Source organism: Takifugu rubripes, chromosome 9 (assembly GCF_901000725.2).
Source record: "Takifugu rubripes chromosome 9, fTakRub1.2, whole genome shotgun sequence".
In the NCBI taxonomy this organism is placed as follows: Eukaryota; Metazoa; Chordata; class Actinopteri; order Tetraodontiformes; family Tetraodontidae; genus Takifugu; species Takifugu rubripes.
In genome coordinates, this window is record NC_042293.1 from 4,204,372 (window position 1) to 4,230,078 (window position 25,707).

The 25,707-nt window shown below is 46.0% G+C and overlaps 1 protein-coding gene across 7 annotated transcripts in view; it reads left to right on the forward strand.

Annotated features, from left to right (window-relative positions):
* mical3a (microtubule associated monooxygenase, calponin and LIM domain containing 3a) overlaps positions 1 to 25,707 on the forward strand; it is a 63,593-nt gene that overhangs the window by 25,838 nt on the left and 12,048 nt on the right. For 5 of the 7 annotated variants that reach the window (XM_029842308.1, XM_029842309.1, XM_029842311.1 and 2 more), the window contains 36 exons: positions 3,511 to 3,928; positions 4,065 to 4,272; positions 4,363 to 4,479; positions 4,611 to 4,712; positions 5,267 to 5,422; positions 5,680 to 5,780; positions 6,697 to 6,954; positions 7,089 to 7,204; positions 7,485 to 7,611; positions 7,944 to 8,037; positions 8,115 to 8,144; positions 8,613 to 8,760; positions 9,750 to 9,946; positions 10,086 to 10,204; positions 10,316 to 10,378; positions 10,460 to 10,627; positions 13,575 to 13,673; positions 14,524 to 14,637; positions 14,745 to 14,849; positions 14,996 to 15,109; positions 15,597 to 15,692; positions 16,277 to 16,384; positions 16,647 to 16,833; positions 16,919 to 17,013; positions 17,109 to 17,205; positions 18,816 to 19,011; positions 19,084 to 19,358; positions 19,550 to 19,642; positions 20,138 to 20,290; positions 20,579 to 20,641; positions 21,369 to 21,437; positions 21,552 to 21,665; positions 21,925 to 21,998; positions 22,080 to 24,087; positions 24,169 to 24,263; positions 24,511 to 24,678. In XM_029842308.1, coding sequence (XP_029698168.1) covers positions 3,650 to 3,928; positions 4,065 to 4,272; positions 4,363 to 4,479; positions 4,611 to 4,712; positions 5,267 to 5,422; positions 5,680 to 5,780; positions 6,697 to 6,954; positions 7,089 to 7,204; positions 7,485 to 7,611; positions 7,944 to 8,037; positions 8,115 to 8,144; positions 8,613 to 8,760; positions 9,750 to 9,946; positions 10,086 to 10,204; positions 10,316 to 10,378; positions 10,460 to 10,627; positions 13,575 to 13,673; positions 14,524 to 14,637; positions 14,745 to 14,849; positions 14,996 to 15,109; positions 15,597 to 15,692; positions 16,277 to 16,384; positions 16,647 to 16,833; positions 16,919 to 17,013; positions 17,109 to 17,205; positions 18,816 to 19,011; positions 19,084 to 19,358; positions 19,550 to 19,642; positions 20,138 to 20,290; positions 20,579 to 20,641; positions 21,369 to 21,437; positions 21,552 to 21,665; positions 21,925 to 21,998; positions 22,080 to 24,087; positions 24,169 to 24,263; positions 24,511 to 24,678 — 6,606 coding nt within the window. In that variant the 5' untranslated portion in view covers positions 3,511 to 3,649. The remainder of the gene's footprint in view (positions 1 to 3,510; positions 3,929 to 4,064; positions 4,273 to 4,362; positions 4,480 to 4,610; positions 4,713 to 5,266; positions 5,423 to 5,679; positions 5,781 to 6,696; positions 6,955 to 7,088; positions 7,205 to 7,484; positions 7,612 to 7,943; positions 8,038 to 8,114; positions 8,145 to 8,612; positions 8,761 to 9,749; positions 9,947 to 10,085; positions 10,205 to 10,315; positions 10,379 to 10,459; positions 10,628 to 13,574; positions 13,674 to 14,523; positions 14,638 to 14,744; positions 14,850 to 14,995; positions 15,110 to 15,596; positions 15,693 to 16,276; positions 16,385 to 16,646; positions 16,834 to 16,918; positions 17,014 to 17,108; positions 17,206 to 18,815; positions 19,012 to 19,083; positions 19,359 to 19,549; positions 19,643 to 20,137; positions 20,291 to 20,578; positions 20,642 to 21,368; positions 21,438 to 21,551; positions 21,666 to 21,924; positions 21,999 to 22,079; positions 24,088 to 24,168; positions 24,264 to 24,510; positions 24,679 to 25,707) is intronic. The other 2 variants (XM_029842313.1, XM_029842314.1) reach the window with 1 other exon arrangement.

A 25,707-nucleotide genomic window follows, 5' to 3' on the forward strand; every position in this document is an offset into this window, starting at 1 on the left:
AATCCTTTACTTTCTTGAACAATGATTATCCTAAAATTCAAGGGTTTTCAAAAGCATTGTCATAGTGCTGACACATTTCAGGTTACTGCAAGTGATTTATCTTGATTAAAAGTAACACCCATTCATCATAGAACTATAAAAACACAGCTGACACGGTGCTTTCAGCTAATGCATTAGCAGTGGGAAGGTGGGGACAGCGGTTTAGGATCTTGAAGGAAAACTCAAGAGGTTTTTAATCTGGCCAAATGGGTACTTACTTATTTTTTAGCTTACTTTATCATCTACATGACTCTGACTCTACCCAGAGATGTTATAGTTGAAAATCTTTCTTGCTATTGAGCACATTATATCTGACGCCTTCATTCTGTTCCCATGCAGAGTTTAGCTGATAGATACATATGCAGCCAGGGGGTCAGGGGGCACCCCTGAATAGACCCCACTTGCTTTTCTCTCTAATTAGCACCTCAGTCAGTAAACACAGTCATTTCCTGTGACTGCCGGACAAAATGATCACCAGTGTTACCTCTTACAAAGAGAGCAAACGGGTAGAATGAAGAGGATAAAGATTTTCTCAGTGCAGAACTAGCACTCAAAAGATCCAGCCAAGGCCCCCTAAAATGGAGCATCCAGAGTGTTTGACCTTTTGGCATCATTAAATCATGGCTGTTTAATATCAGGGTTATGTATCTGACGTCAATCAGGGCAGTAATACCTGTGGTAAACATGAAGGGTCACTTCTAAGGCATCTATTTATAAAGTGACTTCCTCCTTGTTGCGTTTTCTAGATTCCCTGTTTGTTGTTATGTTCCTGGAATGGAAATGACCCAAGAACACATTGGTGTGTGTAAAATACTTCTCAAAATGACTTATGATTTTTTTTTTTTTTTAAAGTTGATTTGTGTTCATATCGATAGTTACATTTATTGTGACAGAAGCAGGGCTGCCGACCGTAGCCAAGCGGCTTAACCATAGGATCTATTTTTAGAGGATGATGTAATGCAGGCAGATGTAAAAGCAGCATACATGTACGTGCTGGAGGAGGTGCATACCTGTAATACTTGTGTGATCTGTGTGAAATCCTGCAGATTTTCCAGATGACGGTAAATCTTCAGTCTGGTGTGAAATTCACACTGTGACCCCGATTTGCACATATGTCAGCATCTAAATATGTTTATCAACTGGATAAGTAAAGGTCAAGATTTTTAATAATAATTACTATAATTCAAAATTCATTATTTCTCACTGTTTTCTTGAGCAACTAAATAGTAGTATTAACTGTTTTTTCCTTTAGGATTAAGATATTTATATTGTCCCAAGTTCTACTCCATGTATCTTATAATGTTGGACAATGTCATTTCCAAGGAAGCCTATGGACAAACAGAATTTAAGTGTTTTTAACCCTAACCTTTACAGGATAATTTTGAAATTCCAGTTTCCAAATACAGCCCAAACAAACCTCGGGCCTGAAGACAAGATAATGCCAATTAAGGGCAATGATTAATTGTTGCCATTAAGTCTGGTCAGAGTGTTGAATGTCACGGCCGGCCTGCGTGAGCTCTTCTGTCTTCACACGCTCACTGTGATTACGGTCCCTATTGGAGCCAGATTCCCTTTGAAGGCCCTTCTCACATGTGCGTCTTAAAGGTTAGCTTCTCGCCTTTCATGACCAGCGATTGATGTGTTGCCATACCCAACAAGTTTTATTTCTATTTACAATCAAATAAGCTGTCTGAGACGATCACTCTGTGTCTGCTGTGCACAGAGAAAACAGAGACCGTCACAAAAAAGGTTTGAATTCATTTGAAAATGATTTACTACCCACCTGCTCCAGTTGATGTCTTCCTTTTCCACATGGTTGTGTTTGAGGCACTTTGTAAAACAGTCTGCGTGCTGATGAAGTGTGAGCTCTTTGTCTGCTGTTATTTCAAGTTGAAAAACATCAGTGGAGTAGGTGAATCCCACGGAATCCCAGGAAGAATCTCCAGACTGTGTTGTGAGGTTGATTAAAACGCATTGGCTGACATCAGACTACCAACTGTCTAGAGAAATGCTTTGGGGGCTGCACCAAAGTCTTAGTTATTTCAATATCTTGCTGATATTTATGTAATTTGGAACTTTTCAAACCAGTTTATTGGCATTTCTTTGGACACTTTCTGTTGCTCGTGGATGTGATGCTGAAAAGAAAGACAACAGCTCCTGGGATTCTGCCTCCCATAATAGTTTTGTCATAATTAACTGAGATGTTTATGTGTTCCTCTACTGTGGATAAAAGATGTGTCATCGTCCTCCTGTCCAAACTGGTGTTTGTTATATATTTCTGAGCTGGCTCTCTGAGTCACCTCTAAGGCCCTTAACAGGGCTGAAGCATGACTTGACAACTTGACTGAGACATTTTTATTTAGACATTTTTTGTCTTTTGGACTTTAGGAATGAATCTAACATCCTCCACCTCTCCTGTAGCACACATCTGTAGACAAACGCAGTGAGTGAGTGTTGTGATAAATACTAAAAACAACTACCGGTAATCACTCATGAAATGTATATTTTTGTTTGATTGATGCTGTCATATCTTTAGCGTTGGACTCAATCTGTTGGTACATGCTTTAGATGAGTTGCTTCTTTGACATTGGTAATATCTGCAGCTTTGGTTTATAACCTCTTTAGTCGTAAAGATCATATCTTGTGCTTGTTTTATAGCTGCAGTAAAGATTCCATTGCATTTTTTTTAAATCTCACTTACATCACGCTGAGTCAGCACAAGTTGTCTTATCGCCTATCGGTAATGTCTTGAGAGAGTCCCTTAACAATGGAGAACATTTTCTTCTTTAAACGCCGAAATAATTATAAAATAGATATATGACTGGGTTGCTTCCTGCACGCCTTGTTCCAAGTCATTTTTGTAAAACATTTAAACTGTTTACAAAGCAGTTGCTAAACTCATGTCAAGTCAATCAGGTTCCTCCATCTTTGCCCAAAGGACTGGATTGTCTGTATTGTACTGTACTCCTGTTCTGGACTCTGTGAAATTCTTAATTTGAGTCAGAGCTCAAACAGCATAGATGAGGGTATAAAAGGTCAGCGCCGTAAAACTGCCGACACAGCAGGTGGACAAAATCTATTTACTGGTTACCTAAGTTTCTAACCAATCGGGCAGCTTGGAAGGTGGATCAGATCTATGGTTCTGACTCGTGAAAGACCTGTTATCAAGCTGTGTTTATGGAGGTGTAACAGTTTTCTTGTTTCTAGAATCACTTTTGCCCCAGGCATGTTTGGTCCGCTGTGATGAGAGTTCCTTTCTAGGTTCAACAGGTTAGTTCTTAGGAAGGAAAAAAGGTTGTTTGAGGTTATTTACCTGCAGAGTATGGTGAAATGTCTGGGCGGTTTTGTTTACTAGCTGCGTCGATTGCATGCCTGATGAGGCATCTGTTAAATCACTTGGCTTGTCTTGATTAAAGGTGAAAAGCAGTAGTTGAGATGTCTCAGTGTAGTTTGTTCTTCTCTTGCTGACAGAATGAAGATCTCTGAAGCTGGAAGTTAGAGCCGACCCCCTTTCCTACCTGACGGTTTGTGTTTTTGGGCTGGTCCTGGACCCAGAGACCCCTGCCTGGGGCAGGAGGGGGGGGTGTGAAGGGCCCTGACAGCTCGGACAATGGGGGATCGAAGCTCGGGTGCAACTGGACGAGATGGAGCGAACCACTCCCACGTCCTGTTTGACAACTTCGTCCAGGCGAGCACCTGCAAGGGCACCCTCAAGGCCTTCCAGGAACTGTGCGACCACCTGGACGTCAAGCCCACTGAATCCAGGATCTTCTACCATAAGCTCAAGTCCAAGCTTAACTACTGGAAGGCCAAAGCGCTCTGGGCAAAGTTAGACAAGAGGGCATGCCAGAAGGAGTACAAGAAGGGCCGTGCCTGTGCCAACTCGAAGGTAAGGTTGATCTGACCCATGTGCACAGAACAAGGATGTAGATATAAGCAATAATGTAGCCTGTGTGATAAGGTTAAGATTTCTGTATCACACTGCTTACAGTGGGTCTGTACCATCTGCATCTCTCTGTGTCCAGTGTCTAATTATCGGCGCTGGACCATGCGGCCTGCGCACAGCCATCGAACTGGCTCTCCTTGGGGCCAAGGTGGTTCTGCTGGAGAAGAGAGATGCCTTCTCACGGAACAACGTGCTGCATCTCTGGCCCTTTGCAATCCAGGACCTCAGGGGCCTCGGTGCCAAGAAGTTCTATGGAAAGTTCTGTGCGGGTGCTATTGATCATATCAGTAAGTGCACCTTCGGGAGAAGTTGCTCTGCTTCACTTGCACCACCCCAATTGGCTGAGTCATCTCTTTTCTGCTTTTCTCGTGTCGCAGGTATTCGTCAGCTCCAACTGATGCTGCTCAAAATGGCTCTCCTGCTGGGCATTGAGATCCATGTCAATGTCGAGTTCAAGGGTCTTGTTGAACCCCCAGAAGATCAAGAGACTGAAAGTAAGTGAGCATCTGGAGGCACGACGAAGAGAAAGCCAGCACACGTCTCGCCCCAGAACCGCCTGCCAGAGGCCGTCTGCTGGCTCTTCTTGTGCATTTCTGTCTGATTACATACGCCAAACATCTTGCAGAAATTGGTTGGAGAGCTGAGGTCCACCCCAGGACACACCCTGTCAATGAGCTGGAGTTTGATGTCATCATTGGAGCAGATGGAAGGAGAAACACGCTCCCAGGCAAGTGAATATGTGCTCGCTGGGCATACTCTGCAACACTGTGATGTAGACAGCCTTTTCTTGTCCCGAGCAAATGCAGAACCACGAGGGTGATGACCTAACTGTGTGCAGCTGCAGCCAACTGTCGTGTATGAAAACAGTTGTGCACATCGGTGGACTGCGTGCAGCTTTACATTTTGACAGCATAGAGTAGAATAGGAAGCGTTGAATTGGCCGTCTGTTTTCCTGTATGAATGCTGGAAAAAGGAAACCCCCACCTGACGGAGCACCATGACCCCTCTCTGAAGTGGCGAGTACTCCATCAATGAGGGGAAGCAGAGGCCTCCCTATGGGATAACCAGTCACGCAGATCGAAACACTGGAAAGCTGTTCTGCTGTCATGACGCAGAACATCTGGTTGCATTTTTAGCACACAATATGCAATTTTCGGATTTAGTATGTTGTCAAAAGAGCCACGAGCCTTGTTTCACGGCCTTGTCTCGATGTTTATTTATTCGTGCTGATTCCTGGCCACCAAGTCCATTTCCTAATCCTTTCACTGTCGACCTTTGCAGGTTTTCGGCGCAAGGAGTTCCGAGGAAAGCTGGCCATCGCCATCACTGCCAACTTCATCAACAGGAACACGACGGCGGAGGCCAAGGTTGAGGAGATCAGCGGGGTGGCATTCATCTTCAACCAGAAATTCTTTCAAGACCTCAGAGAAGCGACAGGTCTGGGGCAGCCAAGTCTGTAATATCTGCAAATACTCAGTCTCTACATTTGCGTTAGTTAAATGTCCTCAGATTACAGATCCAATTAAAATGCCTCACGGTGGGTCCCATGCCAAGTCCGGCACAGCGTACCGCTAATGTCATGATGTCCCCCGGCCTCCGGTTATGTGCTCCAATTGTCCCTCTAATGACGAGACGACCGCTAAACTCTGTCCGTGCGTGGCAAATGACGCACGTCTCTCATACCTTTTCTTCAGGAATTGACCTGGAAAACATCGTCTACTACAAGGACGACACGCACTACTTTGTCATGACCGCAAAGAAGCAGAGCCTGCTGGAGAAGGGAGTCATCCTGCATGTGAGTGATCAGAGAAATGTCTAATTTACTTTGTCTTTCTGATGCAGATTAAGTTTAAAGTTTATGCGCAGAAGAGAAATCAGGCTTTTTAAGCGTATTTGTATTTATCTTTCCCTCTTTTTTTGCTTCCCTAATGGACTAACTAAGCCAAATGTTTCACGAACAGACTGATGACTCGAGCCTTTGCGTTTGTGTCCTCACGGTAATTTCCTGTCCCCGACCACTTTCCACAGGAAACCGGAAAGCTTTTTCTAAAAAAACAAAAAACATCTTCCTCCATCTCTTTTCTTTCGGCAATTTTCACAGTCTGACACATAAGTCACTGTTTTTTGGTTGGAACATCACAGAGCAACTGTCTCAGATCACAGGAAGGTACCAAGTTTGTATAGTAGGAGTTCAGTCCTCTTTTACATCTTCCAACACTGTGCCCTTCCTTTCCCCTCGTCCACATTACTGGCACCAGCGTTGGCACTGGACAACGGGAGAGGTGGAAGATGGAAGAATGTGCCTCTCGCTGCCAGCCAATGAAAACACTCATAGTGGCCTTGTTGCCTCTGTTTTTATTTCTTGGTAACAAGGGCTCATTTGAAAAGCATTTACACCAGAACTCAAAGAACTTTGATTGTAAATAGACCCTAATTATCCATCAACCTCTGAAAGGGCAGGTGTTCCCTTCACAAAATGTGGTGAAAAAGGTCAACTTGCAAAACTGGGCAATAGTTTTGTGAAGTAAGCTAAATTTGTTGCTCATCTTAAGAATTTCTACCTCTTTTCTTCCTTCTGAATGATATATATGCATATTATATTAGCGATAACAATAATAATTCTACCCATTAATTAAAGATAAAGACATCGCAATTACAGGCATGCTGAATTGCCTCCAATTCTAATTCCCATCACATCTTTTGTCTGGTAGGACTACGCAGACACTGAGCTGCTGCTGTCCAGGGCTAACGTGGACCAGGCCGCACTGCTGTCTTATGCCTGTGAGGCTGCTGATTTCTCCACCAACCACCAGCTGCCCACGCTGGACTTTGCCATCAACCACTACGGGCAGCCGGATGTGGCCATGTTCGACTTCACCTGTATGTACGCTTCTGAAAACGCCGCCATGGTGCGCCAGCGCCAGGGCCACAACCTCCTGGTGGCGTTGGTCGGCGACAGCCTGTTGGAGGTGGGCGAGTTTATTTTTGAAGTTTTTAATGTTGTGAAGTAATTCCTGGCATGGCAGTTCTGCCTCTTCTTTCTCTTCTCTTTGCCATATTTGGTTGTTGAATGCGGTCGGTCCGCTTGTGTGTCTGTCTGCAGCCGTTCTGGCCCATGGGCACCGGTATCGCTCGTGGTTTCCTGGCAGCCATGGACTCGGGCTGGATGGTGAGGAGCTGGGCTCAGGGAAAAACCCCTCTTGAGGTGCTGGCTGAGAGGTGAGGGTGTGGAAATAATGATACGTACCCTCTGAAGCTCGCCCTGCTTTCCAAACACACGTACACACATTCCCTCTCTTCAAACACACGCTTTTATCTCCAAGTGTTTTACTAGGAAATGTGCCCGTGTGTGATTTCAGACATCATTCCCACCTCTGCTTGTTCTAACAGGATAAGTGCTCCTTTTGGAACAGAATGGAATGTGGCCTTTTGATAATAATGCTAACAATTTCCAGTTTGTTTTTCTCAGACACAGTTTCTTCACTCCTCTTTCCGTTAGGGAGAGTATATACCGTCTCCTGCCCCAGACGACACCAGAAAATGTCAACAAGAACTTCAGTCAGTACAGCTTGGATCCAATAACCCGGTACCCCAATGTTAGCCTTCACTTCCTGAAACCCAGCCAGGTGGGTCCCACAAAATTGTCCAGTCAGGCTGGACAGGGATGCTCTGTTTTTCAGCTGAAAATCAAACTGCTTGTAAAACAATCTGAGAAGAGTTTATCTTTGGATGTAAAAAGCGACAAAGTTGATGCTGTCTAAGCGCTAAAGTATTGTTGTGGCTGTAAAAGGCAACTATGATGTCAGCAATAATGTACTTCTGTTGCTTTAAACTTGAATGGAATCACACGTTTTTTTGTATTTTAGTTACAGAAATAATTTAGTCAAATCAAAATTTTGCTTCACCTTTTTAATTCAGGCCTGTTGATGTAAGTCAAGTAAAATTGTGTTGATTGCAGGTGAGACACCTCTATGACACGGGAGAGTCCCGGGAAATCCGCATGGAAATTGAGAATGTGATCAACTCCTCGACTCCCAAGCTGGCCAGGAATGGTTTGTGTCATGTTTATTTTGCCTACATTAGTGGGATTTTACTCCTAAAATGTAACAATGAACTATTTTCACTCCAGAAAATTGTCTGCTTGCCAAGCAGTCCCAAGGTAACGCAGAGTCCAAATGCATGTTGTTGAACTTCCAGAGGATCCTGCTAGTTCTAACAGTTGGTTTACTTGCCATGTACTCATGTGAATGAGTTGTTGGAATGATGGAACTCTTTGCCCCTCAAGGTCATTTTTTGTTTACTAACTGGATCACTGTTTCTCTTATTTAAGCCTGTGCGATACACTGTGCTTTACAGTAAATGTTCCCTTTGTGTTCTGCATCGTTTCCTAACCTCCCATGTGCATCCTTCCCCCTGCCTACATCAGTAAACCCTTACAGTCGGTCGTCAGTTGCTACTAACATGGATGTTGAAGCCACGGACGATAAAACTTAATGGCCTTCTGTTCCACCCTCCCTGAACAAGGCCGTTAGACCACTCGGCTGGAGTCGTGCTGCGCTGCTCTCAAGCAGATTTCTTTCCATGTTGAAAGCAGTTCAGCCTTGTAACGTCAAGCCTGCAATTCCAGAATCCATCGCTCGATCCAGTAAGCTGCTGAGCTGGTGCCAGAGGCAAACGGAGGGATACCGGAATGTCAGAGTCACGGACCTCACCATGTCCTGGAAGAGCGGCCTGGCCCTGTGCGCCCTCATTGACCGATACAGGCCGGACCTCATGTGAGTAGACTTGAGATTTCATTTTCCATCATTGTTGCTGCTCATGTTGTTGAGTGCAATATGAGTCTCAGAGTCTCTTATTTTTCCCCGCATCTTCGCTTAGCCTCCCATTTGCACTCACGTGAACAAACGGTCCACTTAACCTGACGCACACACACCCCTGCAAATACACAAACACCAGTCTTCATCCGTATTGTCTCATTATTGCCCTCTGGAGCCAACTTGACAATTAACATCATATGCTATTAGAGGTTGTGTTCAGCCTGACCTTTTAACGAGCACGCATGAGTAGCACACATCCTTGGCGGATGGGGGAGGGAGTAACAAGATGCAGTACCTCGGGAAAAGTGCATCACATGGAAACACGTGAACAATAGATGAGAGGAAGCGGAGCCACGCTGCCCATAATGTTCAAATGCTTTTAAATGCGGCTGATGGGCGGCGTTAATGGTGGGGGGTTTTTGGCTGCTGCGTGACAACATTTGCAGCAATGCTTTTAGAAACATACACAGAAGCCTGCTGAAGTCTTCATCTGTGTTGTCACACAGATGTCGTAAATATCAGGAAGGTTTTCTTGAAGGATGGACAGTGCATCTAAAGTCATTTCCCGCTAATCTATTCCAGCACACATGCAATTTTCTTATTTTCTGGACTTCCTGCAACGGTTAGTTTAAAAACTTAGTAATATGAATTGATTCTTTTAATTGTAAAGAAATTTTATATGTATACCGGTATTGTCTTTAAAATGGGACTATAAATTTTCAATTAATCACAGAAAAGTCCATTTTGAAGAGGAAAAACAAACATAAAGTACTGTATGGCTAATGTGGTGCCATCAAGTTATGCCTGGAAACGTGCAGTAAATGATGCCGTTAACTGCATGAGCACGTGCAGTGAGGACCCCACTATGGAGGCCATTATCCTTAATGATTAAGACTTTTTATATCTGAATTATATGAATTATATCTTTTCTCCTCCGTCTTGCTCAGTGACTTTGAATCCCTGGATGAGAAAGACTATGAGCAGAACAACCAGCTCGCCTTTGATGTGGCCGAGAGGGAGTTTGGCATCTCGCCGTGCATGACTGGCAAAGAGATGTCGTCTGTGGTGGAACCTGACAAGCTGTCAATGGTCATGTACCTCAGCCAGTTCTATGAGATGTTTAAGGACACAGTGCCACCCGGAGGTAAGACGGCGGTATTGCAGTTTTGATCCAGCAGCCCAGTCTTTAACTGCAGTCTTTTCATAGATGCGGGGACACAGTCTTTGGGCTTATTGTCTTTTTTATTGTATTTCTTTTATTTTATTTTATTTTTTTTACCTAGATAACCACAACTTGAGTCCAGAGGAAAAGGCGGCACTCATAGCCAGCACCAAGTCTCCCATCTCATTACTCAGCAAACTCGGTCAAAGCATAGCCATTTCAAGGAAAAGGAATCCAAAGGTCTGTGTCTGAAAAGTGCTCATCTGCATTACCTTTGGCGTTTATGCACAACAGCACACTGTTATGTAGCCATTGTAAAAATATGTTGTGTCTCGAATGTGTCATCGACAGGACAAAAAAGAGAAGGATGTTGATAGTTTGGGGAAGAGAAGGAAAACCAGCCAGTCAGAGGAGGTGAGGACTGCTGAAGGCAGCGTGTCTCATGGCGGAATTCCTTATTTTATGCTTATTTTTTAACTTTTTTTTTCCTCGCAGGAGGAGACCTCCAGGGGCGTCTGCGATGACAGGTCCTCCGTCCCTGCCGTCCTATCTGAGAAGAAAATGGACTCCTCCAACCACAACAAAGTCAAGGTCATGGCCACTCAGCTCCTCGCCAAGTTTGAGGAGAACGCACCAGCACCGCAAGCAGGGCTGAAACGCCAGGTAGGAGAGCCCTGCTTCTAGACAAGTTCCCAGTATCTCCTGTTTGGTGACTATTTCAACAAGCGTGTCATTTTGATGCAGTGTGGCCTGTAGTCACATGACTGGGGGGGTTACAGGTAGATCATTACATTAATGAGCTGGGGTTCCGAAAGGCAGCCCTGGCCAGGCTCCTTTATTTGTTCCAGCAGCATGTGGGTGGCTTCTCAGAGCTGACTGGCCTCAGAGGGTGAATCAAGTTGGTAGAGCTTTGTTTTGTCCCTGAGCGTGGGAGGGAAAAGTGGGCTGCCCAGACACTAGACAGTGTTGTTGGAGGAGAGAAAGAAACCTCTATTGTTGTTCTGTGGAGAAAAAAAGAATCAGATCGCTGTTTGCCATCTTTCTGACTCATTTTTTGATCATTAGAACAGTCTGACCTAACAGCTCAAGCAAACAGCGCGTCAGGTCTGTGGTTTATGCGTGGGATTAATGTGCATGCTGCCTCAAGTGTGACTGTTGTTAGCATTGCGCTGATCAGATAGTATAGACGCAGCACAGCGAAGGATCTATTTTCAGAAGCAATAAGGCCAAAGGGCAGTTTGGGTAGTTTATTCAAAAGGCAGTTTTCACTGTCAATTTTGGGTTTTCCCAGATGACGATGACAGGGGTGAACAAACATTTGTTGTTGCACCGTTTAAATCCCCGACTCTTTTTCCGGCTTTTTAAAGCCTTTGTGTCTGTCGTGTTATCGAGAGGGACCAAACTTTGGTGCATCTCAATATAACGGTTATTCCGCGTAATCTTGTCATTTCCTATTCCAACTGTGACCCCGTCTAGTCATGATTCATTTCCTCTTACTCTCTCTCTCTGTTTCACTCTGTCCATCTCTCTGTTTCTGTCTCTCCTTCGCTCTGTCTTTCTACTCCCATCCTGGACTATTACTCATTGACGTGCATGTTCTATCTTGTGACAAAGGGAGACTCTCTGCCCAATCTGGACCACCTTTTTCCCCCTCCTCTGCCCCAAATCTCCATGAATGAGCCAGCACGGCTGGCACCTGTGCCAGCTTGGAGGAAGGTAAAGAGCGTCATGCCAATAGAGACTAACTAGCTAGACACCCTAACTAGACGCCTGTGCTCTGTCACTGTGGGAGCACTAATGTGAACTTCTGTCTCTGTAGGGGCCTCTCACAGATCTGTAGTGTAGTGTTCACAGTTTAAAGTCTTCACCTAGCTGCGCAGCATCCGTATTTTGTTGTGCATGTGCGTGTCTGCCGTTGTCACGGTTTCTCCTCCTCGTTCCCTCTGGTACAGAGACGCACACAGCAACAGGAGAAGCTGAGCATTCGCTACAAAGAAATGATCAAGTGTCAGACATTGCCCACCAGAGGGGAGCAGGTATGGTTTGCCCCTTGGTCTTGGTAGTCCTCCCACACCTGTTAGGCCCTTTACGACACCGCACTTCCTTCAATGATGCACTGGGAGTCCTCCTGATTTTAAGGTGTTCACTCTGTGGGAACATACAGGGATTTTCTTTTTTAATTGATCTATTTTGGGGGACTATTTTGCGGGTCTTGTAGATAAAATCACCCAGCGCACCTTTTGTTGGATGACATAAATTTATTTTTAATTTTACTAACAGTTGGAATGAATCCAGAAAAGTCATTCTACTGGAAAATACGCTGTTCTTATGCCCCTCACGCACCATCCTTTAGAACATCCAGGGTTTGACCTTTTCAGTCCAGAAACAAGGGCAAGGGAAGGTGGATGTCAATATTTTGTGAACTGGATATACTAGAACATCTCATCTCCTCCGAACATGCTCCACGAAGATCGATCAGAGCGGTACTGTGCAGGTTGTTCCTCAGAACATGACACGGCTACTTAGAAATACATCTACCTCCTATATTTTACATAATCTCCAAAGGCCGCTGGGTTTGTGTAATACAGTATAGCTGTAGCTAAAAAAACTACAGCCAATAATGTGACAAAAATTCAATGTTCCCATTTTAAACTCATATTTTCTTACAATAGTTAATTTCTTCACTCTGCGGAGGGGTCTAGGTTGAAGCCCAGGTTGTGGGTAAAAGTTGGAAGGAGTGCAGGTAGTGCAGAGAGCACTACCGAGCTACCCTTGAGCAAGCCACCAACCCCCAAATAATCAGATGGGGCCCTGCGATGCGCCGGCAACTCATCCAGGAGCAAATCCTGCCTTCACCCGTATACAGCCGTGATAGTCCGCAGCACTTTTTTCAATGCTTTGTTCACATCTCATCTCCCAAACATGACAGAACAACCTCCAACTTATTGAAAAATCACACCCCACCTTTCCAATCAGCTCCAGCTCGCTGTGTCCCCGTGAAGTGGATCAGCTCAGAACCTTCCGGCGAGCACCAACGTTCTTCCTCCGTTTCTTTCTTCCTGTCTGGGCGCTAGATTAAAGAAGCGTGTATACTGATTAAATGCTGCCAAGTATCCTCTTTAATGGGATTTCCTCCATCACCGTATTCTAATGTCCTCTGGCTGCAGTAAGCCTTTAACTGTGCATAAATGATCTCAACGTCAATGTTAAAGACGTACAATAATCCTCATAATCTGAATGCCTCCATAAAAAAAATCTTTCAGATGTATCTTTCAAGCCCCTTTTGCAAATATTCGTAATGGTGTTTATAACACCACTAATTTGTTGCATATTGCATATGCATTTTTCCATATTAAAGTGGACCAATTTGTTTAAGGAACTTGAACTCAGTCTTTATCAGAATAAGCACGATTAGTCCTGAGCAAGTATAGTGTGTTTGAGCTTTATTCCCTTTAACAGAACCGATAAATAAGCCCGTTCCACAGTGTGTCATTTCCTCCCTTAGTTCATAATTTGGAAGCATTCAAACGTGCCCTCCCGCTCTGTGTGTGGACCACAGTTAGCAGTTAGCTCCCGATACTCATCATCTTCTTTTGAATGTCATCTCAAGGCCAGAAGTGAGGCGGATCAGCCGTCCAGCTCCCGAAGCTGCCCAAAGAAAACCATTCTTCTCCCCTCCTCCGCTTCCTCGCTCTCTCTCCGCTCAGAGGTGACGCACAGTCTGGTCATTGTGTTTTGTTTTCTCGTGTCTGTCCCCTATCCCATTACCCCCCTCCTCACTAAAAGCACGTATGATGGATGTCGGTTTCGACCTCTGTAGTGTAAACTCTAACAAAGCGCTACATTTCCCCAGAGGAAAGCATGGAAAGGTTGCTTGTTTGCTTCCCCGGGGAGTGTGTTTCTGTGAGAGGAGCTGCTCGTTTTCATGCCGATGGGGATGTTGAGGGATGTAAACTCGCAGGAGTTGGGCAAAGGCAGATTGCACGTGCTGTCAATCGGCTTGTTTTGATCTTGTTGCCTTGGTTTTGTTGAGAAACCTCAGGACTGATTCCTGGAATCATTGTCTTCAAACACATCCGGGAAGCTGCGTGTGTCGGTTGCTCATTTTTGTCTTTAAGGGCTTCCTCCAGGATCCAGAAGAGCCTGGAAATGAATTGCTGCTAAAATGTGGGGTAAATGTGGCTGCATGGAAGTGCTTGGCGTGTTGGTGCTGTGTGATGTTCTGGTTTTAGCGACAAATGCTGCACAAAACGTTTCATATTATGTCTGAACAACAAACATTAAACGCTTCTCATTTCTCTCATCAACAAGTAACGTAGGTCTGTCTGATATGATCAAACATGCGTTGCATAACCTTAAACATAAAGAATCCTGACCATTGGCATGTAAGGCCAGTGTCCTAGAAACTTTGTGGTTGTGAGTGAGGTTGCGTCGGGAAATCGCCGTGCATCCCATAACACCCGCGCCCGTGGTGTGTTCGGTGTAGCAGTTGTTGATGGAAAATTTCCGCGGCCCTAATGAAGGTTGTGGTGAAATCTTAGTGGAGCTTTACCCAGCAGGAGTGGATCCCGCTGCCCCTGAGTGACCCGGAACCCATTCACATACCCAGCATACAGGAGAGGGCCGAGTGCCTCATCTCCAGGTTTAAGGGCAAAAGCGACCGACCACCAAAGGTGATCCTTATGCATGGGCTCGTCTGTTGTTTCCTTTTACTGAAGCTACACGTCCTCTAAAGGTTAACTTCCTCTTTCAATATGTCCTTTTTTTCCCCTCTCTGGAGCCTAAGAAAAAGCCATCCCGATTCTTTATAGAGCAGTGGAAATCGTCCTGCGGCCCGACTGAAGGTCCAGGTTCAAAGCCGTCCTCTCACAATTTTCCCAAAGAGGTCAGGGAGCTGAGAACTGATCCCCACCCCGCTGAAAACAATGACTGACATAATGTCCTTGGACTTCACCACAATTACTTGTTCTGGGATAAAGGAGAGAATTATTTACTTTCCATTTTTGACAGAATCATTTGTTTTTCCTGCAGGAGGGTGCTCGGCCTCTGCTGTCTGACAGTCATGCGCCCTTATATGTGCTTAGTATTCAGGAGAGGGCAGAGCAACTTGCCTCTCAGTTTGAGGGCAAGCCGGTGGGTCTTCAGGTGAAATTTCCATTATCTTTTGCATTTTTGGAGAGCTCGCCATGCTGATCAAGAAAAAAATGTAATTAACAAAGTCATTTTTGGTTGCTCACGGGTTACTTCTATTTCTTGTACAAAATAGTATAATATTGAAACTGAATCAAAGTTTCAAAGAAGTTAAATCTTTGAAACTATCATTGTAAAAAAAAAAAGATCATGCATTCTAAAACTTGTGCATCCGTTTGTGCCTAGATACAAACAAAACACAGCAGTAAGGATTAAATTTCTTATATGTTGAGGTTGAGTTTAAAATATCAGATCCAAAAATCAGTTTATATTAAATGAGGAAAATTAATCTAGCGTGTCATTATTAGCTGTTATGTTAACCCACGGGGAAGCTGAACCAGCACTTTAATGACCTCTTAATGTTTAATAGTTTGTTTCAGGAAGCTGTGGTGCATTTAGCAATGTTATAATGACTTTTATTTCTCCCCTTCATGTGGTTAAGCCTAAGAAAAATCCTTCACGCTATTTTATGGAACAGTGGCTCCAGGCCCAGCCTAGCCCCGATTCTTCACCTCAATCCTCTGACTCTTTGCGACAGGTAGTCGTCGGAATGAGGCGTGTTGTTTATGCTAACCCAAAGATGTGTCGTCCTTCACCGCAAGTGCAACCTAATCTCACCTGATGCTTGCTTCAAACGCGCGGCTGCGTGTTGGGCTGTGGCAATTTCGCGGCCTGTGTGATTATTTATTTCCTTTCTTTAACCTGTCTGCTGACATATCATATCTACCCTCTGCTGTTTGCACTTGGCTCATTTTCCCCACAGTTGTTTTGGATCAGAGAGATGTTTTGGCAGCAAGAATCTCGCGTAGTGGGTTCCGGCTGTATTGCAGCGAGTGTGAACGTGTGTGCATGTGGAAATGCACACAAGCTAGACTGGCTGTGTGGGAAGTACTCATCAGTGACGGCGGCGTCGACATCGGTCTGCTGTCAACATTAAGAAAACTCGGTTCTCCCGAGGGCAGTTTTTGTTGTATTAACTCTGAGTGCTATTTTCAGTTTGATCCAAACACCCTACCACCACCACCAACACCTCCTACCTTTGTTTTTTCACGTTGTCCCTCTCTTTCAGCCTTTGTTTTCTAACGTTTTGCCTCCTGTCTTTTCTCCCAACGGTGTTGGTAGCATTGTGTGAGGATGTACACAGGTGGAGTCAGCTCATTGACTCAGCAGATAACCCATCAGCTTAAGTCTCTGGAAAGTCCTAAGCCCCTCCTCGAAAAGAAGGACCGGGTAAGCACTCCGCCTGGTCGGTGAAAGGCCTGTGGTGAGGCGACCGACAGCGGCTGCCATAGATTTGTGTCCTTGCATATTTTAGAGTGGGATAGAGGAGTTAGCTTCCTCTTTAGCTGCTGCGTTCGTAGATGTCAGTTCTGAACAGAACCGTTACCCCTCAGTCATCTGTAGGGTGAGCTGCCCCGCCTCTCCTCCCCACCCTTGTTTTTGTTTTTTCAATAAAAAAAACAAAACACGTATTCCAATCCTTCTCCCACAGGGCTCCCTCAGAAAAGAGTTCCCCACCAACATCGGCGGCAGCGACGTGTGCTTTTTCTGCCATAAACGCGTGTACGTGATGGAGCGGCTCAGCGCGGAGGGCAAGTTTTTCCACCGCAGCTGCTTCAAATGCGAGTACTGCGGCACCACGCTGCGACTGTCCTCCTACGCTTTTGATGTGGAGGACGGTAAGAATAACGCAAGACCCACAACAGCTGAAAATGATTTTTTTTTTTTTTTTTTAATTTTTACATGTTCCCTTTTACTCTCCAGGGAAGTTTTACTGCAAGCCGCACTACTGTTACCGCGTGTCGGGCTACGCTCAGAGGAAACGGCCCGCCCCCTCCCCTCCTCCTGTCGCTGATCAGGTACCATGTGTATTACTTGGAATCCTCTGAGTTTGTCCTTAACTCTTTCCAGTTGGCTAACACGTACCCCTGCGTTGTTCTGTCCCCATTCGCAGGAGAACCAGGTGCCCCAAGCTGGAATGGCGGCAGTGGACGCCCCTGGAAGGGTGACGGTGGCAGAGGCGGCCCCCGCTATCCAGCTCCCAGCCTCAGGTAGCCCATTTAAGTGTCTTGCCCTGGTGGCCGCTCCCCACCGCCTGGCTGAGAGCGTGGTCGTTCCGCTGCATAGCCTGCGCCGTACACTTTTCTGGACTTGCCACCAGGTGGCACTCAACCCCCTAGACTCTCCCTTCCTGTGCACCTACTGCATCTACCTCCTCTGCTGTTTCACCATCAATGTGCTGCTCAGCCTTGTCTAGCATGATGCCCCCCTCCTTTTCACCTGTATTTAATGCTAACCAATGTCAGCATGGGTCCAGCTGATCTCGTTGACCCAGTTTACCCAGTGTTTGTTTGGTTCTAATTCTCAAAGATGCAGCATTCTGTCTCTCTGGTCTGTGAGGTGGAGCTGGTCCAGAGCTGTGGCAGAAGCCCTCTGGCAGCTTCATTACAGAAACGAATGGTGCATCGCTACTTCCTTTATCTACCCTGGCTTGGATATTAAACAGGGGAGCTGGTCAGAGTCCCATTGAACCAGTTCCACAGGCGGCAATATTCGCTCAGCTCTCTTGCAAACACCATTCTATTTTTATTGTTGGCCGGCCTGCGCCGCTGCTCAGACCTGGCCTGCATTACCATTTTAGCCGCCAGTGTTTTAACAAAGAGCCAAGCCTTGTCGTTTTGTGAGCGCGACCCCACGCCAGCCCACCGGTGCTCCTTTTCAGCTCCTCTTCCTCCCATGTGACATGTTTGTTCTTTTGGAGCCTGTGATTGTGTTTTCTCCTGTCTGTGATGAAGTGAGTGTGTCAGTAGTTTTTGTGAGCTTTACCTTTCCCCCCTCCTATCAGAGCAGCTTTAATTTGAATCGTTGCCTGCGTTTGGTTCTCTGCCTGCCACCCCCCCCTCTCCTGTTGTTAGGTTTATTAGCATTGCCAAATTAAAAGCATGGCCTGTTAGCGGTAATTGTAATCAACAAGAGTAGAAAGACTCTTTCACATAGTCGTAGCTGTGGGCCTGTTTATTACATGGAAATAATTACAAGCTACATGGGGACATATATATTGAATGTTAACAAAAGCACTTATTTAGCATTTTAGTCTTTACTAATAGATTTAATGATTATTAAAGAAATTATCAATACATTGCATTTTAAACTTAGCTTTTTTTTTTACACATGTAGTTTTCCAGAACTCGTTCTTAGCTTCACAAACCTGATTGGAAACGTCAGAAAAGCCATTTTAGATGCAGATCATGTGGCCTTCCACGCATGTGGATAGAACAATTTTAAGATTCTGCTTCTCAGGATGGGAAAAAGGCAAGGCACCGTCCACTGTAGCCTCTGATGTGACGGCTATTTTAGTGCTGGACTCGCCTGTTTGTGTTATGTGCTGTAGGAATATTAACAAATGCAATAAATTCAGTAGAGATCTTAATTGTGTCTTTGTCCGTTTGTCCTTAAGCGACGCCGGGGGGAAGGCTAGGGGGAGAAGTGTAACAGAGGTCTTCAGTTGGGTGGGGTTTACTTGCTGCATGGCTGCTGTGTTCTCTGGTTCCGTACACCAGAGGGTCACTTTCTTTTAACCTTTTCCTGTTTCTGTCTCCCCGTCTCCGCCTCAAAACCTGTTGTCCGTCCTGATGTCACTGTGCTCGATCTTCCACCTCAGTGCCGGAAGTCAATGGCCTGCAGGAGCCCACCCTGGCCAAGCGTCTGCGGGGGACGCCGGAGCGCATTGAGCTGGAGAATTACCGTCTGTCCCTGCAGAGGGAGGAAGAGCTGGAGGAGGTGCCTGAGGAGACGCTGGCAGAGCACAACCTCAGCAGCGTGCTGGACAAGGTCACAGACGCCGACCTGGGCTCCAGGTAAGAACTCAGTGCCGACGGTGGAAAAATGGTGATTCTTCTTGTTGCTCAGGTTCTTCCTCTGTCTAACAGTAGCTCAGAGTCAGACATGGAGGATGAACAAGAGGAGCAGGATCAAGAGGAGGAGGAAGAGGAGGCGGAGCAGCCGCCTGCCAGCCCGTCGGACCTTGGCGGCGTGCCCTGGAAAGAGGCCGTTGAGCTTCATGCCAAACTGAGGGGCAGCCATGGTGCGGAGGGGGAGGCCGGGGCGGACACAGTCAGCGGAGATGGAGAATTAGAGGAAGAGGAGGACGACGAAGAAGAGGAGGAGGAAGACGAAGAGGAAGAAGAGGAGGACTCGAGTGAAGGTATTTTTATGAGGACATTTCTTGCCTTTTCCCCAGTGTGTGTCTCATCTGAACCTTTTTTCAGTCTCTCTTATGTGTAGCATCACTGTCTCAGATCTGTCTGTGATTCTTTCATCCCTCTCTTCCTCTGTCCATGTGTTGTTCCTTTTTATTTATTTTTTATTGGGGCATCTGTCTCCCCCTGCTGGCAGAGGGGGACTACTGCCCCTGGGATAGGGAGCTCCAGTCAGGCCTTTGGCTGGAGAAGCACCTCACAGATGAAGAGGATATTGGTACTTTTAAAGGTAGCTGCAGTGCCTGTGGATGCCTTTGCAGTTACTTTGGGCGTGATATATAATCCCTTTTTCACAAGGGTTTTTATTTATTCATGTGGTTTTTCCTCCCCGTGCTCTAAGTTTGCGATCAGGATTTTTCTTTTGCGTCTCATCCCATATTAACCTGCTCTTTTACAACTTTTTGTTCTATATGGCTTCAGCACACTAACCTGATAGATATTAGATGTTTTCGCTGCAGTTATGGCTTTGAGTTAAGTGGTAGAATAAGTCTTTTTAAGCTTTGGATCTCTGAGGCTCACTTTATAGTTTTTACAGCCTCATGCATGCGTCCTTTCTTGCCCCTCAGATGTGAGTTTTGATTTTCCAGCGCTGCTGTTTTCTAATTGGCTCTCTTGATTTTCTCTTTCATGTTTGTCCCATCCATCCTCTCTTTTTCTCTGCGCTCTCTTTCATACATTTCCATTCCTCAACCAAAAAAACCCACACGCTACAACCACCATTTAGCCAAGAACCTTCGAGTCCAGCAGCTATTGCAGCCTTTGGATCCCCTGGCTGATCCAGTTGTGGCAAGAACACATCTGGACTCCGAGGGTGGTCTGGCGGCCTCAGCCTCCCAACTCTCCCACCCCTCTGAGCACACACTACCCTCCTCCACAGGTAACCCACCCAGTAGGGGGTGAACACCTGGGACATGCTGATCGGGATAATGGATCAGGGTGTCTGTCATTTCCTCGTTGTGGCTGGCTGCTGATCTGTTCTGTGTCCATGATGGGATGAGCCCCCTCCACCCACTAAAATCGTTTTTGTCTTCATCTTATACATTTTGTACACTTTTGTTCAGCTTTTGTCTCCTTTTTCATGTCCCTTCCCATGTGTCTCATTTAATTTGTTGTTGTTTTCCCCCGCCACCCACCCCTCATTCTGCATCCTGTGGTTTGAACGTAGCCCCCGCCCACACATCCGCCCATCACGAAGCCGTGCGAGTCTGGTTGGAGTCCGTGTCTGGAGGTAGCGCAGACTTAAAAGGGATCTCCGCATCCCACCTTAGTATCAGTCCGCTGGGGCTTTTCCTGCAGCATGCACAAACGCACAACTGTGCACTCACAAGCATGCTCGCTGCACGGCTGCCACACTCCGAGTGTTCACATCAACGCTTTGGTCTCAGGTTTTAACTTCTTCTCAGGCGTTTAATCTGAATCCGTCGCTGATTCTGCACTTCTGGTTGACCTACTGGGGCTATTTTGAGCAAACTGGAATAAATTAAATGGGAATTCTTTACATAAGCAGCCTTTGCCTTCCAAGCTAAATGCTTAGACAACGCCACAATATTTTATTTATTTGCCAGCAAAGCGTGACCAGTTTATCAGGAGTGAATTAACATGTTGGCTCTATAATGACACCTGCTTGTCATTATAGTATTTATTTATTTATTTATTTATTTATTTATTTATTTATTTATTTATTTTTGCACTAATTCGCTTGTGTGCTCAGCTTTTGATTTACTTTTATTTACAGACCATTCTGCACAGAAGACTCCCACTGAGTTAAACGATTTGAATGCTTTTTTTCGCTGTTGGACATTTTCCCATAACTTAACCGTGTATATTTATTTATTTTTAACATTCTGGTCATTTTGTTTCACACAGTCAAACGCTTTCCTGGTAAACATCTCTGAGATGAATGATGTGGAAGGTTGATTTTATTTTCTGACTAAAACTGTGTCTTTTGTCACTAGAGCTCTGTGAGGAAGAGGAAGCTGAAGCAGACAGTCAAGATATGGAACCTGGTACAGAGATGGATCAAGGTGAGCTGTCAATCAAAGCTGTCAATCAAAAGAGAAATTCAACCTCCATATGGAGGTTGAATTTCTCTTTTGATTAGGTGGTATTAGAGTCTGGTTATTATCTTTCAATTCCAGAAGACATCCCTTCAGATGCTGAGGCAGAGGCACGTTTGCATCAGTCGGAATGTGCGGACGGGCATCCAGAGGAAGACGGGACTTCGGAAAGTCTGAGAATGTCTTCCAGTGTCGGTATGTGTCCTGATACTTCCTCTGCAACAGTTTAAAGTGGGAGGTGGAAGTTCCCAGAAGACTTCTGATAATTTCCTTTAGGTCTCTGCCAGTGAAAGTGCTAATTTTTCATTCATTTGTAAAAATGTGAGGTGTGATTAAATTATAATAGTTTTGGTTTATCATCCAGAACAAAAGAAATTATTTAAATACGGTCTGAAGCCCTACTTTTATTCTATAAAGTCTCCTCAAACAGTTTTTTTTTTTTTTTTTAATTCAGAAGCGTCAATCACCGGTCCGATGCCTAAAGAAGATGTTCCCTCACCGGCCAAAGCCCCTGAGCTAGGAACACAGGTCAATTGCAGCCAGTCTCAGTAAAATCCTTATAGAGACTCCATGTTACTTCACCTAATTCTGTGTCCTCTTTCTGTACAGATGCCCTTGCTGAAGCCTCCTGGGGGCCGTTTCTTCCCTGAACCGTTCCTTCCTGACGAAGGCACAGCAGAAAGGATGACTCCTTCACCTTCGCGGGTTATCAAGAGCCCACTTAACCTGTCACCTGTTCCCGCACGCGATCCCTCTCCGGCCTGTTCCCCTACATTCCCTGTCGCCGTGCCTTCTACTCCCCCTGTCAGCGTTCCCACTTCTCTGAGTTTGAGTCTGACTGCCAAATCTCCAGTCGAACGCGTTGCAGACTCTCCAAACCTGTCCCCCGTCAAGTCGCCCGTGAACTCCCCGATTCGCTCCCAGCCCACATCCCTACTAGAGTCTTGCACATCCAAGACTCCTGTCTACCCTCAGCGCTCCATTTGCCCCCTCACCGGGAACCCCCTCTCACCAATCTGCTCCCAATCTCTGCCCTGTCAGGAGCCATCGTCACCCCTCACATCTGATTCTCCTGTCAGAACACAGCCAGTCCCCGGGCTGACCTCCACTCCTATGAACAAAGCCGAGGACAGGAAGCAACCTGACGATTCCTCGGAGGAAGAAACACCCTCCAAAAAGACGGATATTATTGAGGAGTTCTGGTTAAAGAGTGCTGAGATCAGGAAGAGCCTCGGCCTGACTCCTTTAGACCGCAGCAGTAAGATCCTGGAGAAGAGTGTCATTAAGGACCCTGCCCCTGTCAAGACCCAATCTCCAGAGGTGTCTAAGGAGCAGAAGTCGGTTTTAACCGGCCACGCCGTCATTCACAGGCTCAACATCACCCTTGAGGGTCAGGTCATTACCCCCCTCGTCCCCGCCGAACCCAAGAGCAACTCCTCGGACAAAAAGTACCTCAGCAGCAGCTCTGGTCTGGGGCTGAATGGGAGGTCGATGGCGAGCCGGACCGCAAACAGCGAAGGCTACAACACATCTGACTCCGCGATGCTCACCCCGCCCTCCAGCCCGCCGCCGCCCGTGCCTGCCAATCAGTCTCCAGCTGTGCTCAGGCAGAAGAAGCATCTGGTGACCTGGAGTAATGGAGCAGAGAAGACTCCCTCTGAGCTTGCCAAAGAGCCGGCTGACAGGAAACTGTCCCCTCCGCCAATCAAGAACCCAGTTTCTGCACCCCAGAGGGTCTCCACGCCTCAGGCCGATAAAGAAGCGGCTCCGGTGGTGGTCGTCATGAGGGAAAAGAAAAAAAAGCCACGGCCATCGGAAGTGAGGAAATCCTTTGTGGAGACGGTGGAGGAGATTCCGTTTGCTGACGACGTGGAGGAAAGCTGCGACGAAAGAATGCCCGACACGAGCATGAACAAGTACTACACCCCGCCGACGAGCAAGCCCAGCCGACCTCCACTGCACCTGGCCCTGGCGATGGAGAACGGTAAGCCCAATATTCCTGTCAGCCCAACCTCGAAGACCCAGACGGCGATTCAGTTCTCCCCGGAGGCCAGAGAGATCGCCGAGGAGAGGATCAAAGCCAGAGAACAGTCTGTCAAGAGTCAAGCCCTGAAGGACGCCATGGCCAAGCAGCTGAACAAAATGAGGGAAGCCGACACGGACAAAGGCGTCTCCCCGAAGGTGGCGTGGAACGTCATGCCAAATCCCTCCGGCAAAAGCAAAAACTCCGCCGGACCTCAGAAGACGTCAGCCACAAAAGGTGTTGATTCAAAGAAGGCGGAGACTTTGCCCGAGCGCTTCTTCAGCAGCAATAAGAGCCTGGACAGCTCCGTGGCCTCGTCAGACGGTTCTACCACCAGCAAGAGCAAGAAGAGGAGCTCGCTCTTCTCCCCGCGCAAAAACAAGAAGGAGAAGAAGGCCAAGAACGACAGCAGCAGGCTGTCCGGCGCCGAGGAGACGCCGCCTAAACACAAGTCGCTGTGGAAGGCGGTCTTCTCTGGGTACAAGAAGGACAAGAAGAAGAAGGACGAGAAATCGTGTCCCAGCACACCGTCCTCCAGCTCCACCACTCAGGATTCTGGGAAGAAAAAGATCTCGCCTCCCGGGAGGTCATCAGGTGAGGGGGAGGAGGCTCTGAGCTCTGAGGGGTGGGTCTCCAGACATTGTTCTGTAACCTCTGCTAATGCTTTGCTTGCAGACTTGAAGGCCAGCCAGAACCTGAGCTTCTCCGAGGACTCGGATCTGTCCTTTGACGACGTTCTGGAGAAGTCCTCCCAGAAGTCGAAGCCGTCTGTGAGTAACAGTCTGTTCTGACAAATCGCGCCTCTGTTCTGGCTCATTTCCATACAAACATCTCAAACCAACCTGAAAATACAGTCGAACCCCTGCGGGCCTGTTTTACTCTTTCCACATCAGACTGATATTTGCCGACAGGCTCGGTCAGGCCTCGGTGTGTCCTCACAGCATCCCATGTTCACATTTCTTCTTCCCTCTATTATTTTTGTCTCTTGTTTTTTTTCTAATAACGCCTCCCACCCAGCGACACACGGACATCTTTGACCTGGTATCAGGGATGCAGCAGGAGGCAATAAAGGAGGAGAAACTGGTCAGAGAGACAAGGAGGGAGTTGAAGGAGAAAAAGTTTGCAAAAGAGAGGCAGAAACGGAGAGAGTGGGAGAAGCGGGTTGAGCGGGGGAAGGACGATGAGGTATCGCGCAGAAGAGGCTGAAATACTTTGAATTTCACAACCTGAGATATTAAGAAAATTTTAAGGAATCTAAATGTTTTAGTGACCCTTTATTGTCCCTTGAATGTCCACAAGACGTGGTTCAGATTCCCAAGTGCGAACTGCTAAACTAGCAAAGTCCTCAACAGCCTGATTGGCATTATAATGCAGAGGAATATCCTGGAATTCTGCTCACATTTCTTCACACACAAGGTCTTTAATTCGACCCCATTTGCATTCTGTGTTGGAATGAACTTCAAACTTATTTTCTCCTCTGCTGCTCTTCGCGTGCATGCTTTTAGACAGAAATGGTTTAATCGGAGGCATGAGTTCATTATCCACCACCAACCCATTGAAGAAGCGAAAACATTCCACTCCAAGCGAAAACATTCTCCCATTATATATCATCTTTCTATATTTTTTCTTCAATTTTTTTTAACCTACATTGTTGTTTTTATAGTTTTTAGGGATTATGTGGCAAAGTTATACATTGTTGGCACCAATTCCTGCAGAAATGAATAGCATTTTCCACCATGTGGCATGATTAAGCTTGTAGAAGGATTTTGTAAAAAGCTAACACTTTAAAAGACGGGTATTTGAAATGCTCAAAATAAATGTTTTAATATTAAAAATGCAGTTTTATTTCAAAACAGAGCAGTTTATTCGATCTTACTTTTAGTGATGTCTAAAATAATAAAAAAAAAACATGGGCCAGGAAATGGATAATTGCCTCGAGGTGAGCCTTTAGAGGGTTGTGATTATTGTTGTGGAGCCGCTCCAGTGTTAGTGTTCCCTGGATGTCTCTTACTCTTCATGAGGTCTCAGAGATCACTGAAGATCAGTGTTCCCCCCGTGTGAGCCGTAAGATTTTTTTCTGTGTTTAATTTAGAAAAACCTGCATTCCATTATTGTTTTTGTGTTGTGAAACTAATTTGTGATTAACATGACGATGAAATTGGTCATTTTCTTTGTTGTATTTTGTCCGTTTTAACTTGTTCATTAACCCATTTA